We start from the raw sequence: 12,640 nt of genomic DNA on the forward strand, positions 1-12,640 counted from the left end.
CTCCTGAAAGTCTTGACTCCTGCTTGCTTTTTGAACAATAGCCAATGTAATCAACATTGAAATAATACTTAGCTACGGTATGTTTAACAAGCTCTCTAATCGCAATGTGAGAGTTGCTATATAGTTCCTGACAGTGCTCGCTGCTATTTCTAAAGAAAGCATGAAAAGAGACGTTAAGGGAAATAAATTAATGTCTCATGGCAATAGAAGGTGAACATTTAGATATGACCTTCTAGCGCACTAATCTCTAGTACTTTCGTCTCCAGTGACCTGTTGCCAACTCCCACAATTTTATTGTGATTTTCGCCATATTCGGTCTTTTGCTCAAATCCCCACCTGCTGGAGTCCTGGCAGAGGAGATTTTATGTAAGTTTACAGCCTTCCTGATTAGGGGAAGAAATGCTCGACGACCCTGAAGGCTCAAGAACCCGAAGGCAAAGAGTGAGAACCCGACAGCATTTTCAAAGGCTCCCGTCACGACTGCCGAGCCAGCCTCACGGCGTCTGAACACGGGGTGGGGGCATCACTGGCACTGCTCCAAAACCTGGCGCCAGGGCCCCATATAGAGCCAGGGACCCCCATTTCCGGGCACTGGCCCCAGGCTGCCAACGGGACCTGGCGCCAGGGCCCCATACAGAGCCAGGACCCCCATTTCCGGTCACTGGCCCCACATTGCCAATGGGACCTGGCACCAGGCCCCATATAGAGCCAGGGACCCCCAATTCCGATCACTGGCCCCACGGGACCTGGCGCCAGGGCCCCATACAGAGCCAGGACCCCATGTCCAGTCACTGGCCCCACGCGACCTGGCATCAGGCCCCCCATACAGAGCCAGGGACCCCCATGTCCAGTCACTGGCCCCACACCGCCCATGGGACCCGGCGCCAGGGCCCCCATATAGAGCCAGGCCCCCATACAGAGCCAGGGACCCCCATTTCCGGGCACTGGCCCCACACCGCTCACGGGACCCGGCGCCAGTTGCCCCCCCAGAGCCGGGGCCCAGCTGCCCCCCCCCGCCAGCGCGGCCTGGCTGGGCCCCGGCGCCCCTCAGCGGAGGCGTCGAGCCCTCGGCGCCCGCCTGCTCCTGCCCCGCCCCCCCCCGCCCCGCCGCGCCGGCAGCAGCGACTACAACTCCCAAGAGCCCACGCGGCAAGGGCCTCGCTCGCCGGCCGCCCGCGCGCCTGCGTCCGGGTCGGCGGGGAGGAAGCCCCGCCTCCGGCGGCGGCAGCGGCCGCTCCGGTTGGCCGGCCGGGCTGCCGCTCAGAGCCGGGTCGGGGGTCAGAGTGCGCGGAGGTGAGTCGCTGGGTTGGGGACTCGTGGTGCCGAGTGTGGGGGGAAGGGCTGGCGCTGCCCCCGCTGTAAACACCCCGACTGCTCTCGGGGCCGCGGGGGGCGGGGGCCCAAGGGCCAAGGGGGCTGGGCCGGGGGAGGAGGCCGGGGCCGGGGGCTGGAGCCGGGGCCAGGCCCGGCCCGGCCCCCGAGGCCCGGCAGGGACGGGGCTGGGACCCCCCCACCTCAGCCCGCCAGCTGGGTGGGGGGCGGGGGCTGCGCTGGGAACAGCCTCAGAGCCAGGCCAGGGAGGAGCAGCTGCGCTGGGCAGGGCAGGGCAGGGGCTGGGGCTCAGAGCCAGGCCCGGGGCCAGGGGGATGGGCGTGCAGTGGGGCGGGGTGCTCGGGGGTGGGCAGGTGCAGTGGGAGCAGGGTGGGGTGGGGGGGGGGGGATTTAAGGCGGCTGTGGGCGAGAGGGGGCGGGGTGCCTGGGCTGCAGGAGGGGCGGGTGCTGCAGCAGGCCAGGGGCAGGGGCGTGTCAGGAGAGGTGGTGCTGGGCGGGGCGGGGTGGGGGGATGGGTGTGTGTGTGGGGGGGTGTCTGGGGCTGAGGGTGAAGATGGGCAGCAAGGAGACAGCGGCGGGCGGGACCGTCACTGCACAGGCAAGACGAGAGCATGAGGAGCCGGGTCCCAGGAGAGCAGTGGGAAGTTAGTCTGCAGCCACGAAGTGGTGTGCCGGGTTGGCAATGCCAGCTGTGTGTTGAGTACTTCGCCTCCCGAAGTGACCCCGCTGCCCGGGCGCACCTCTAGGAAAGGAGGAAGGAAATGCTGAGGCTGGCTGAGGAGGAGGGGGCCAGCATTGTGGCCCGGTGGCTTTCAGCTTGTTGCCATTCCAGGTTAAAGTGCCTGGACTCAGTCTCTGCTCCACTGGCGATTGCTTGTTCTTCAGTGGAACTATTTTGAGTGCGGCTCTTGGGCTCACTCCCCAAAATCCTAGTCCGGTTTTGATAAACCACTGTCAAGTCTTTGAGCAGCAGAAGTTGATCGCCCACTAACTTGAGTATTGTGGGAGATGGACTGAAAAGGGGCAAGACATATTAATAGGGATTTCTGAAATTCCTTTTTGGGTTTGGAGAGTCTGAAAGGGAAGGAATTGGGGGGAGTCGATAGTTTGACTTTTATCTATGAGATTACATTGATCTCACGTTTTCTGAGCGTGAAAGAGCTTGAGACTCAGACATGAACTTCAGGGAGTTGAGAAGTATAATGTGTGTTTACTTGTTGTGTGACCAGTTACAGGAATTTCTCCTTCCTCCCTTTTCTTGCTACTGTACAGTTACAGATATTTCTCTTAAACTGAGAAGCTTGAACAGATATTGTGCCTTATTCCTGCTTCTCTGTCCGTTGCAAGTCCTGGTGACTTCATGTGGCTATTGATGGCTTCAGTTTAGTCAGATCTCTAATATTTGTTAGACCACCAGGCAAAGGGCTGTTTTGATAGTTTACATTGCCCGGTATCTCAGCTCAGATGCTTCGGGTTGTGGTATTTCTAAAAGGAATTGGTCCTGTCAGATACTGAGAGTTGCTATTTTGAGTGGTAACTTAAGTTACTTTATAGTTTTGCTGCTCTTTGGAATATTGTGGAGTCCTTAGCACCTTCATTGTAAATCTGCATATAAGATATCACACCAAGAACAGTTTCTTTTTAAATAAACAGTGTGATAGAAATCCAAATGGTTACTCTTCAGGGTGAAGCCGGGTGGTGGAAGTGACTTCAGCTGTGCTTTTATGCCTTAAAATGTTGAGTTTGGGGTGACTTCTCTGTAACAGAAATTTTGCAGGCTGGTAATTTATACTGATGATGAAATGCTTCTGTTGTTCTCAAGAGAACCCTGGTCATGGCAGTTGCTTCTCTGAAACATGGATTGCTCTACGTATGTGTGTGTGCATGCATTCATAAAAAAGCTTCATAAGTGCATGTAGCCAGACTTCATTATCACCAAAATTCAGAAGACTAAAATCTACTGCATTAAAAAGAAAATGCTAATTAATTTGTACACTGAACAAAGAAGTCCCTGAATAAGTGTGCACAGATAGTTTGGCATGACCTTGGCTTTCATAGTTTTGGTTGAAAGATATTTAGCTGGGATGTGATTCCTTCAGCAGGATTGCTAAAGCTGCTTCAATGCCTGTCTTGTTTTGGCCTTGTTAACTTTGGTAGGTATTGAAATTTTCCTTTATTTTAATCAAGGAACTAAAATTCTGAAAGACATTTGGCCTATAAAGTTCTTGCACTTACATTTTCTCTGTTTTGATTTCGTAATAACCTTTGTCTGAACTGTACTGAACCCGTACAGCATAGGGGAATGGTGATCCAGGCACTAAATCTGAATGGGACTGGACACCATAAACTGTATTCATAGGAGGCCATTGGAGACTATTAAATATACATATTTGCAAGCCTGCTCTTGGGTGGGAAAGATGCAGAGTTGCTGAAGGTGGTGGTCCTGGGGAAACAATAGGAAGTTTTTCCTCTCTGTCAGTGCTGAATCAGTTCTCCAGCATAGTGCTAGGCGTGCTGTGATGCTTTGGGGAGTGGGGTGCAGGTTTGTGGATGAGATGTAAAACGGAAGCTTGTGGATGAGCTAGCTGTAAAATGGAGGTCTCTGGCCATTGTGGTCACTAAATATCCTCTGACACATTTTCTTTAAATCTAAGAATCGAGTGGCCAGATTCCAGCTAGGTAATTGCATTGTGTCTGAATCTCTCCTGCATTTTCAGTTGGGTAATGATTCCTCACTGCCTTTCCTAAATTTCTTGTCTGTATAACTATGTACTGTTAGCGTTGCTGTTTTTACCGTAGAGGTGGCTGGATTTCATTGCTGATGGAAACTCTCTGTGCGGTATATCTATCCCTTGCCTGTCTACCAGGATTATTGTGAACTGGTGTGATTTCACAAAATCTGTTTTACCTTCCTTCTTGAAATATCTTGAAGGCCTTCATGACCTTCAGATTTTGCAGAATGCAAACTTTCTTTAAAAATGTCTAGACCTCATGATTGTAAAGAAAACCTCCCATATGTGAACTAAATAGAAAACAATGCTGAATTGTCAACCCAAAACCGTAGACACCTTTAAACAGTTGATATGTGAACTATCCTTTATGTCTTAGCTGGGTGTTAGAGCCAGATTTTCAAATAATTTAGGTACATAACTGTGTACCTGATTTGCATCACAGCAGTTGTGTGTGCAAATCAGGTAGTCACATCTGCAAGTTACCATATAAACAAAGGGCAAAAAGATAGCGGTGCCTGGGATTTTTACTTCCCACTAAATTAATAGGAACTCTACCCACTGTTGCTGTTAGTGGGAGCGCAGCTGTGGATTGAGAATAGCATGTGGCCTTAAATTATTAACCCAGCCCAAGAACCACAGTTAAAAATATAACTTGGCCCTTTCCACAGAACACTCTGAGGTCGTCTAATGAAAGGTGCTATACCAAGTACCAAATATATTCCTCCATTGTAGCTTTACAATCTGTCTACTCATGCACTGCAGTTTTTTTTCCTCCCTGCACTTTCTCAATAAGGGGCCAGTCCTGCTGTTCTTCCATGTGCAGAGAACTCCCTCAGATTTCAGCATGAGCTCCATTTGTGTAGCCACTACCACTCTTGGGGGAAATTTAAAAGTACCCAGTGAAACCTGTTTTAAGAGACCATTCAAAGAGCTGACAAAAGTGGGCTGCCTAGCAGAATTGGCCTAATAAAGGTGGAGCGGAATTGTATCCTGTATCTTTGGGAAATACTTAGGGCACAGCCCTTAAGATAGGTGGTCTGATGAGAGCTGTATTTTGCTTCGGTTTCCCTACAAGATCAAGTAAACTGTAGTACCTGTTTCATTCCCAGTACACTGATTATCAAGATGCAAGCACTCTTCTTCATGATCTTGCTGCTCCTCCTCAGTCCTTGTGATCTCACAACAAGCCATTGTGTCTGTGACATCACTATGGAAACAGTTCTGATGGTCTGTGCTGCATTTTGGCATGGCACATCCCTGAAGGAATGTGGCAGGGAGAGCAGGCTTCTTAGATAGGAGAAAGCTCCCTTACTTAGGAATTCCCTGCCTGTTTTAGTCAATCCTCTCCTCACTTCTTCCACAGTGCCCACACAGAGTGAGTCAACAATAAGTTATGTTCTTTAAATTGATCTGCTAAGATGTGCACATGCCAGAAGTGAGTAACCACATGATCTCACTGGAATAACCCTCATCCTCGCCGCTGTTACCCTCTCCTGTCACATTTAGCTGTAGATTGTAAGGTCTTTGGAACAGGGCCCCATCTTTCTATTTGTACCGGGAAGGGCTCAGCAGAGTTTTGGGGATCTGTAAAATTAGACAATTCAATACACAGTTGTATAGGTGACAAGTGACAGTCGGAACAGTACACAGACATTTCAGGGGAATGCTTTGGGGAAGTTATATTGGAAGTTTCCCAGAATGTGGGTTTCTAACAAACAAAAACGAAAGAATTACACTGGGAAAGTATATTGAGCGAATGGTAAAAGGATACTGTCACATTAATTGATTAAACCAGTTTGCCTGGTTTTCTAACACCACTTTAAATCATTAAAACTTCTAGAATTCTATTTTAATATTTTTTTTGGTTACTTTTTTTAAGCACGTGAGATTCACTAGTTTTTGTTTCTAGTCTTTCATTTTCTGGCTCACATGCCGTGCTAATGTGCTGCAATATTGCGTTGCAAACCCTGCAAGAAAATACTTGGTTTTTAAAAAAACTTAAAGTTCACTTTAAAGGAATAGTCATGGACAGGTTTCTATCAGTTTGAGGCTTACATCTGTACATGATCTAAGTGTGGGCCCATGTTTGGCCTGAAAGTGTCCCTTTAAATGTTGACTAAAGTGTGTCCATTCTCAGGTTCTAAATCTGGACTGCTATTGCAGTCTTAACTGAAAGGTTTGCTCACTCTTAGGCCTTCTCTTCCCCTGACTCCAAAACTGAGATTACGTTATCACTCCAGTTTGTTAGCCTGAACAGTGAACGTATCTGCTTTTGGGCTGAACGCAGGCTGCTGAAATTATCTGTCTCATTTTGCCCTTGTATGAGTTTGATTTGTTTTAATTACACTTGCTTGTAAAATTTAAATATTAGTATTATGCGCAAAGAACCTGTAAAGCTAAGATTCATAGACTAATTTGTGTCTCTGTGCACAGATTAGTTACATGCATGAATGCCATTCAGTCTACAAACCACAAGGCGTACATATGTATGCGGTGCATTTATTTGTGGGATCGGGTCTCATGCTTTTACCACCAGTGGAGGAAGGTGCTTGAAGTGCCCTGATCACTTCACAACTAGCATTGTTCTTCCCACACTGTTAGTTTCTCATCCCTCTAGTGCAGGGGTCGTCAATAGGCAGACCAAGGGCCAAATCTGGACCGCTGAATGCTTTTGAATGGGCCGCAAAATCTTTTTGTTTACTTATAATCATTGTTATTGTGGTGTGACACATGTTTCTCTGGAGTCTGGACCTTGACTATACCTTGACAAAAAATAAACCACTACCCATGCTCTAGCAGCTGCTTGTGGTCCCCAATAAGCAGTTCCGTCAGGTACATTCACCTTGGGACCTGCAGTGAAAAAGGAGCCAGTGCAAATTCTCCTCCGTTCATTTAAGGGGGTCCAGAGCTGCCAAGCCTATACAGCTGGTGCTTGGTGCTCTTTTGGCTTTCCAGTGCTTCAGCATCATTTGCGTGGGATGCTGATGAGGAAGAAACCTAACTGGACTGGGCATGCCCTATGCCGTTCTGGAGACAGAATAACTGCCAGTCAGACTAACTTCCAGCATTTTGTAAGCCATGGTTACCGGTTCCAGCAGATGAAGTCATGTGTGACATACAGTAATATGCAGCCCATAAAACTAATGTTATCTCCCAGCTGTAGCCCCCCACAGGTGGATATTTCACATATTATTGGGAGTTACAAATGCAGATGCTGTAACATTTTCCTATGTCTGTACAACCTGTCCAAATTCTTCATGAGGTCCAGCCATAGTTTACAGTCCAATTACAGTTAATATATATTTGTAGAAGGAATTGTAGCTGGATAATATGAAGCATTAAACTGGTTGGATTAAGTGCCAGACGTGGCAGTCCACACTGTCTGAGATTATAATCTGTCCCCGTGTGCATAAACTATATTTATCGCACTTCATTTGGGTTTGGAAATTGAATCATTCAGCATGTGAATTGATTTGCGTGGTGTGGGATTTGTATTTGCTTTTTAAGCTATGGTCTGACTGAGTACCTGCATTGCTGTGTGTTGGAATAAATATTGGATAATTAGTAATCTCTTGCATCTTTTGTAGCAGCCATAAATGGTTTACGTGGTTTTTAATAAATAGCGTCTGCTCACCAGCTTCCTAATGCTGTCAGACACTTGAAACTCACGGAGGAAGATGCTGCAGTCTCTTCCCAAGATACGTGGAAATCTAGAGTAGTGACTGGCTAATACTGTAGATAAGACTTCACTTGCCAAAAAAACAGAGAGCAAAAGTTTGTTATGGGTTGTTCCTAGTCATGTGCTGGCTGTCAAGGGGATTAGCAAAATGTCCCACTTGCATGCTTCTGTTCAGGGTTTAGCTTTACACATTAAAATCCATTAGAGACGTACTGATCTTACCCTATGTTACCTGGCTATGTTGTTGGATGTATTTGATATATTGAGGCTATTGCCTGCCTCCCTCCCCCATTTCAGCTGTATTTTTCCCTTCTATGATTTAGTCTAAATCATAGAAGCATAGAAATGTAGGACTGGAAGGGTCCTCAAAGTCATCAAATCCAGCCCCCTATACTGAGGCAGGGCAAGTAAAATTAGACCATCCCTGACTAGTGTTAATTTGTTCTTAAAAACTGCCGGTGATGGGGATTCCACAACCTTCCTTGGAAACCTCTTCCAGCATTTAAAAACTATGTTTTTCCTAATAGCTAACCTAAATCTCCCTTGCTGCAGATGAAGCCCATCACTTTTTGTCCTACCTGCAGTGGATATGGAGAACAGCTGGCCACTGTCCTCTTTATAACAGCCCTTCACATGTTTGAAGACCGTTATCAGATCTTCCCTCACTTTTCTTTTTTAAAGACCAGTCTTTACTGCAGCAAATTTATTAGCTGCTTTATTCCAAGGTGTTTTGTCTGCTGTGATAGATCTTCAGATCCACAGTTGACAGCTCTGAAGATTTTAAGCATGTGATGAATTTATTAATGACAATAAAAGTGCGAGATGGAAAAGTGATCGTTATTGCTGGACACCTTTAGGATAAATACAATGTTAGGCTTGCAGGGCAGCTGTTTGTTATGGTTTTTGTAACTGAGGTTTTTAGTTTTCTAGGCATCTCTGTGCTGCTTTAATAATATATATATCCCGAAAACGCAAAGCCAGGAGGTACAAACCAGTCTATGTCATGAAAGTCAGAGTACAGGAAGTGACTGTATTAAACCTCCACAGGCTCTTTGATTTCCATCTGTGGTGTGTGCATGTATGTTTCTTTAACACAAAATCCTTCTAAGGGCAGGTTACAAAATGTGTATTTACCTAATGCACACAACCTGCTCAGCTGCAATTATCTCCTAATCTGGTCCTTCTGAGTTTCTCTGGGTCTCTCAGGTAAATACAGATTTAGCTGTTCTTCAAGGCATATTCCCTCATTAAGTGTGTATTTTGGCACATGCATTATTTACTTGATAGACTAACAGATACAAAGGAGCAGTTGCTGGCTGTTGTGCAAATAACTACGTTGTCCGCAGATGATCGTCCTTCGATTTTTTTGGGGGCAGTTTCTGTTTTGTCGTGCAAGTCTTGCTACTCTGCATGCCCACTAAGGCTGCTTCTTGCCTTCCATGCAGGTGCTTGAGGCATTGTGCGCACAACACAAGGGAAGGGTAGTCTGAGTTCCGCTGTGCTAAGAAACTAAACAAAAGCGAGACCTGTATCCCTTCTTGTATGGAAGGGAGGAAATCTATACTGCTCAGAGCTACAAGCGACCTAGTCACCTGCTGTCCTGCGTGTTGTCTGCCTGGTTTAGATTGTGAGCTCCTCGGAAGTATGGACTGTGCCTTCCTCTCTGTGCTGTGCTCGCTGATAACTGTATCCTCAGAACAGCGATGGCATAGGAAGTGACGCCAAGAGCTGCCCCACTAGTGTCTTGACTAGTGTCTGCTGGGAAAGATCAGCCACCTTTAGGAGCTGAGCTGAGTTCTGTTTCCTTGCTTGTTCGGTTGCTGGCTCAGACTGCCAACAGTGGGGCTGGTTGTGATGGATTTTTGAGCTGTTGACATCCGCCTCCAGGGAAGTGGGTTTTGATCCACCCATTTCACATAAACCAGTGAAAGGCTAGGTAGTAAGTACTGACCTAGACTGGCTTTGAACTGCATGCTAGAGTGGAAAGACTCTGTTAACCATCCCTGAGCCATGCATGCCTGGACAAGATCATTTTCTTTTTTCTTAAAAAGAACCATTTGAAACTTCTTCCTCCCTCATCCTCGTCAAAAAATCCAGATGCCATAGGGACACATTATGGATGAGTAAATCTGTAAAAATACCACAAAGGTTTTAAGTCATAAGAGTGTAAATAAAAAATAAAATATTTGCTGGGATTTTTATGGGGGAGAGGGCGGAACTAATTCAACTTTAACCAGGTTGGATTCTATTGAAAGGAATATTCACCCCTTGGAATGTCAACATTTTAGATCAGTACACCACCTTTCCCCCCAGAAGAAAATCTGTGAGCAAGAGATTGAGCGTAGCACCTGAGCCCTGTTGAGATGGAAGCATGTTAGCAATAGCCTGAAGTAGGGATTGAGAGAGGGGAGAAAAGCTGACAGGCACGTGTGTGGAGTGGAAGGGTCCGGTTTGGCGCTAGCTGGGTCACGTGGGGTGGGCCAAGCAGATTTCGATGGGTGGTGATAATGGCATCTGCACGGTCTCATTGTGCCTAACTCCTGTTGTATACTGGTAACAGAAGTTGCACATGTGCGTCAGGAGGCTGCGGGTCTTTCCACAGTCAGTGAGTTTTGCATCAGACCCCTAAATCCCTACGCCATCTATATAGCGTTCTGTTGCATGCAGATGTGTGATCTGGCTCCTGGAGCAGTGACTGTAGTGTCTCTACCTCTTAATTTAGAGCTATTCACAGAGGTTAGTTTCTAGGTTGGTAGCAGATCTAGACACCTCAGAGTCAATCAAAACGCTATGTAGGGTATTTGCAATAGGTCATTGTATTATCTGGGTTTCTTCATGGAGCCCTCCACCAAAAGTGCATGAGAAAGTCTGTTACAAAATGGCTAGGTTGAGGAGATGGCAGTAGACGTGAGATGTGTGTGCATTAGTAACACAAGCTTCTCTCTCTCTAAGTTTCAGATGCCTCTGGATGTTCAATGGTAGCACTCTTCCATACTGGAGCAGCAAAGATCCCCCCAAGCTTACTTCAAAGGGCGAGACAAGCTCTGTGCTCCCACTTCTCACGTTGCTTTCTCCAGGGGTACGGCTCCATTGTAAACAGGAAACTGGCGTCCCACGGCTTTGGAGCGTCCATGGCAGCAATGTCATCCTTCCCTCCACAGAGATATCACTACTTTTTAGTGCTGGATTTTGAGGCCACATGTGACAAACCACAGATTCATCCTCAGGTAAATAACCAGCTCCCATTTATTCTTCCGTTGCAAATGGCTGCTTACACCCCGTGAAGTGGGAAGAAGTGTCTGTTCCTTTACATACCCACCAGCAGCTCTGAGGTTTAACCTATGTCTTCCCAGTTCTATACATCTTCCTCAGCACCTATCAGTCCAAGTGGTTTCTGATGAGCACCATGAGGTATTCATGCCCCTTAAATGGCCCTTCTGCAGCACTGCCAGCCTATCCATCCAGAGAGAATGAAACCAGACACCTTGGCCTCCATCGAGACCGTGGAAAGATATTTGTTGTCTGGAAAACTTTACCTGTCTTAGGCCTTAAGTGCTTGTCAGCTCTCTGGCTTGGGGATGGATTGAGTTGGTACTGGCTGGGACCGCTGTATCATTGGCACACTCCAGGTGGCCTCAGCCGGTTCTGCAGGAAATCATGTTTCTAGCCTATAAAATTGTGAAGGAGGTCTGGATGTGAATACATGCAGTGGTGCTTGTTGGCGTCTGCAGGTTGTTGAAATATTAGCTCCAAAAGGTGTGGACGTCCCCAGCTTATTTTATCTAAGTGTTAACTCTGATGATAATCGAATAATTTAAATAGAAACCTCTAGCTACTCTGGCATTTTGGGTGGATCTTGAGTATGCCACTTTCAGCTTCTTACCCCTGAAACTGACACCTGATGTAGACCTCTCCATGGTTGTTTCCTTGGCAGTGGAATGTAAAATGAATTGATAACTATATTTTCAATCATTAACATAAGAACGGCCATACTGGGTCAGACCAATGGTCCATCTAGCCCAGTATCCTGTCTTCAGACAGTGGCTAGTGCCAGGTGATTTAGAGGGAATGAACAGGCAAACATCGAGTGCTCCATTCCCCATTGTCCATTTTAGTTTCTGGCAGTCAGAGGCTAGGAACACGCAGAGCATGGAGTTGCACCCTGACGATCTTGGCTAATAGCTATCGATGGACCTATCCTTCATGAACTCTAATTCATTTTTGAACCCTGTTATAATTGTGGCCTTCACAAAATCCCATGGCAACGAGTTCCACAGGTTGTCTGAGTGTTGTGTGAAAAAGTACTTCCTTATGTTTGTTTTAAACCTGCTGTCTATTAATTTAATTGAGTGACCCGGGTTCTTGTGTTGTATGAAGGGCTAAATAACACTTCCTTATTCACTTTCTCCACGCCATTCATGATTTTATAGACTTTTATTATATCCCCCATTAGTCATCTCTTTTTCAAGATGAAAAGTCAGTCTTTTTAATGTCTCCTCATATGGAAGCTGTTCCATACCCATAATCATTTTTGTTGCCCTTCTCTGTACATTTTCCATTTCTAATATATCTTTTTTGAGATGGGGCAACCAGAACTGCATGCAGAATTCAAAGAGTGGGCATATCATGGATTTATATAGTGACATCATGATATTTTCTGTCGTCTTATCTATCCCTTTCCTAATGGTTCCTAACGTTCTGTTTAATCTGTTAGCTTCTTTGACTGCTGCTGAGCATTGAGTGGATGTTTTCAGAGAACGGTCTTTTTTGAGTGGTAACAGCTAATTTAAACCCCATCATATTGTATGTATAGTTGGGATTAAGTGTTCCAATATGCATTACTTTGCATTTATCAATATTGAATTTCATCTGTCATTTTGTTGCCCAGTCACCCAGT

General features: G+C 46.4%; 1 protein-coding gene across 2 annotated transcripts in view; it reads left to right on the forward strand.

The window, feature by feature from the left end:
• The first annotated feature begins 1,208 nt into the window (after positions 1–1,208).
• ERI3 (ERI1 exoribonuclease family member 3) overlaps positions 1,209–12,640 on the forward strand; it is a 218,188-nt gene continuing 206,756 nt past the window's right edge. For both annotated transcript variants that reach the window (XM_067567777.1, XM_067567778.1), the window contains exons 1-2: positions 1,209–1,293; positions 10,702–10,970. In XM_067567777.1, coding sequence (XP_067423878.1) covers positions 10,719–10,970 — 252 coding nt within the window. In that variant the 5' untranslated portion in view covers positions 1,209–1,293; positions 10,702–10,718. The remainder of the gene's footprint in view (positions 1,294–10,701; positions 10,971–12,640) is intronic.

Source organism: Emydura macquarii, unplaced genomic scaffold (assembly GCF_026122565.2).
Source record: "Emydura macquarii macquarii isolate MOO-44397 ecotype Brisbane River unplaced genomic scaffold, CSIRO-AGI_Emac_v2 contig_2805, whole genome shotgun sequence".
In the NCBI taxonomy this organism is placed as follows: Eukaryota; Metazoa; Chordata; order Testudines; family Chelidae; genus Emydura; species Emydura macquarii.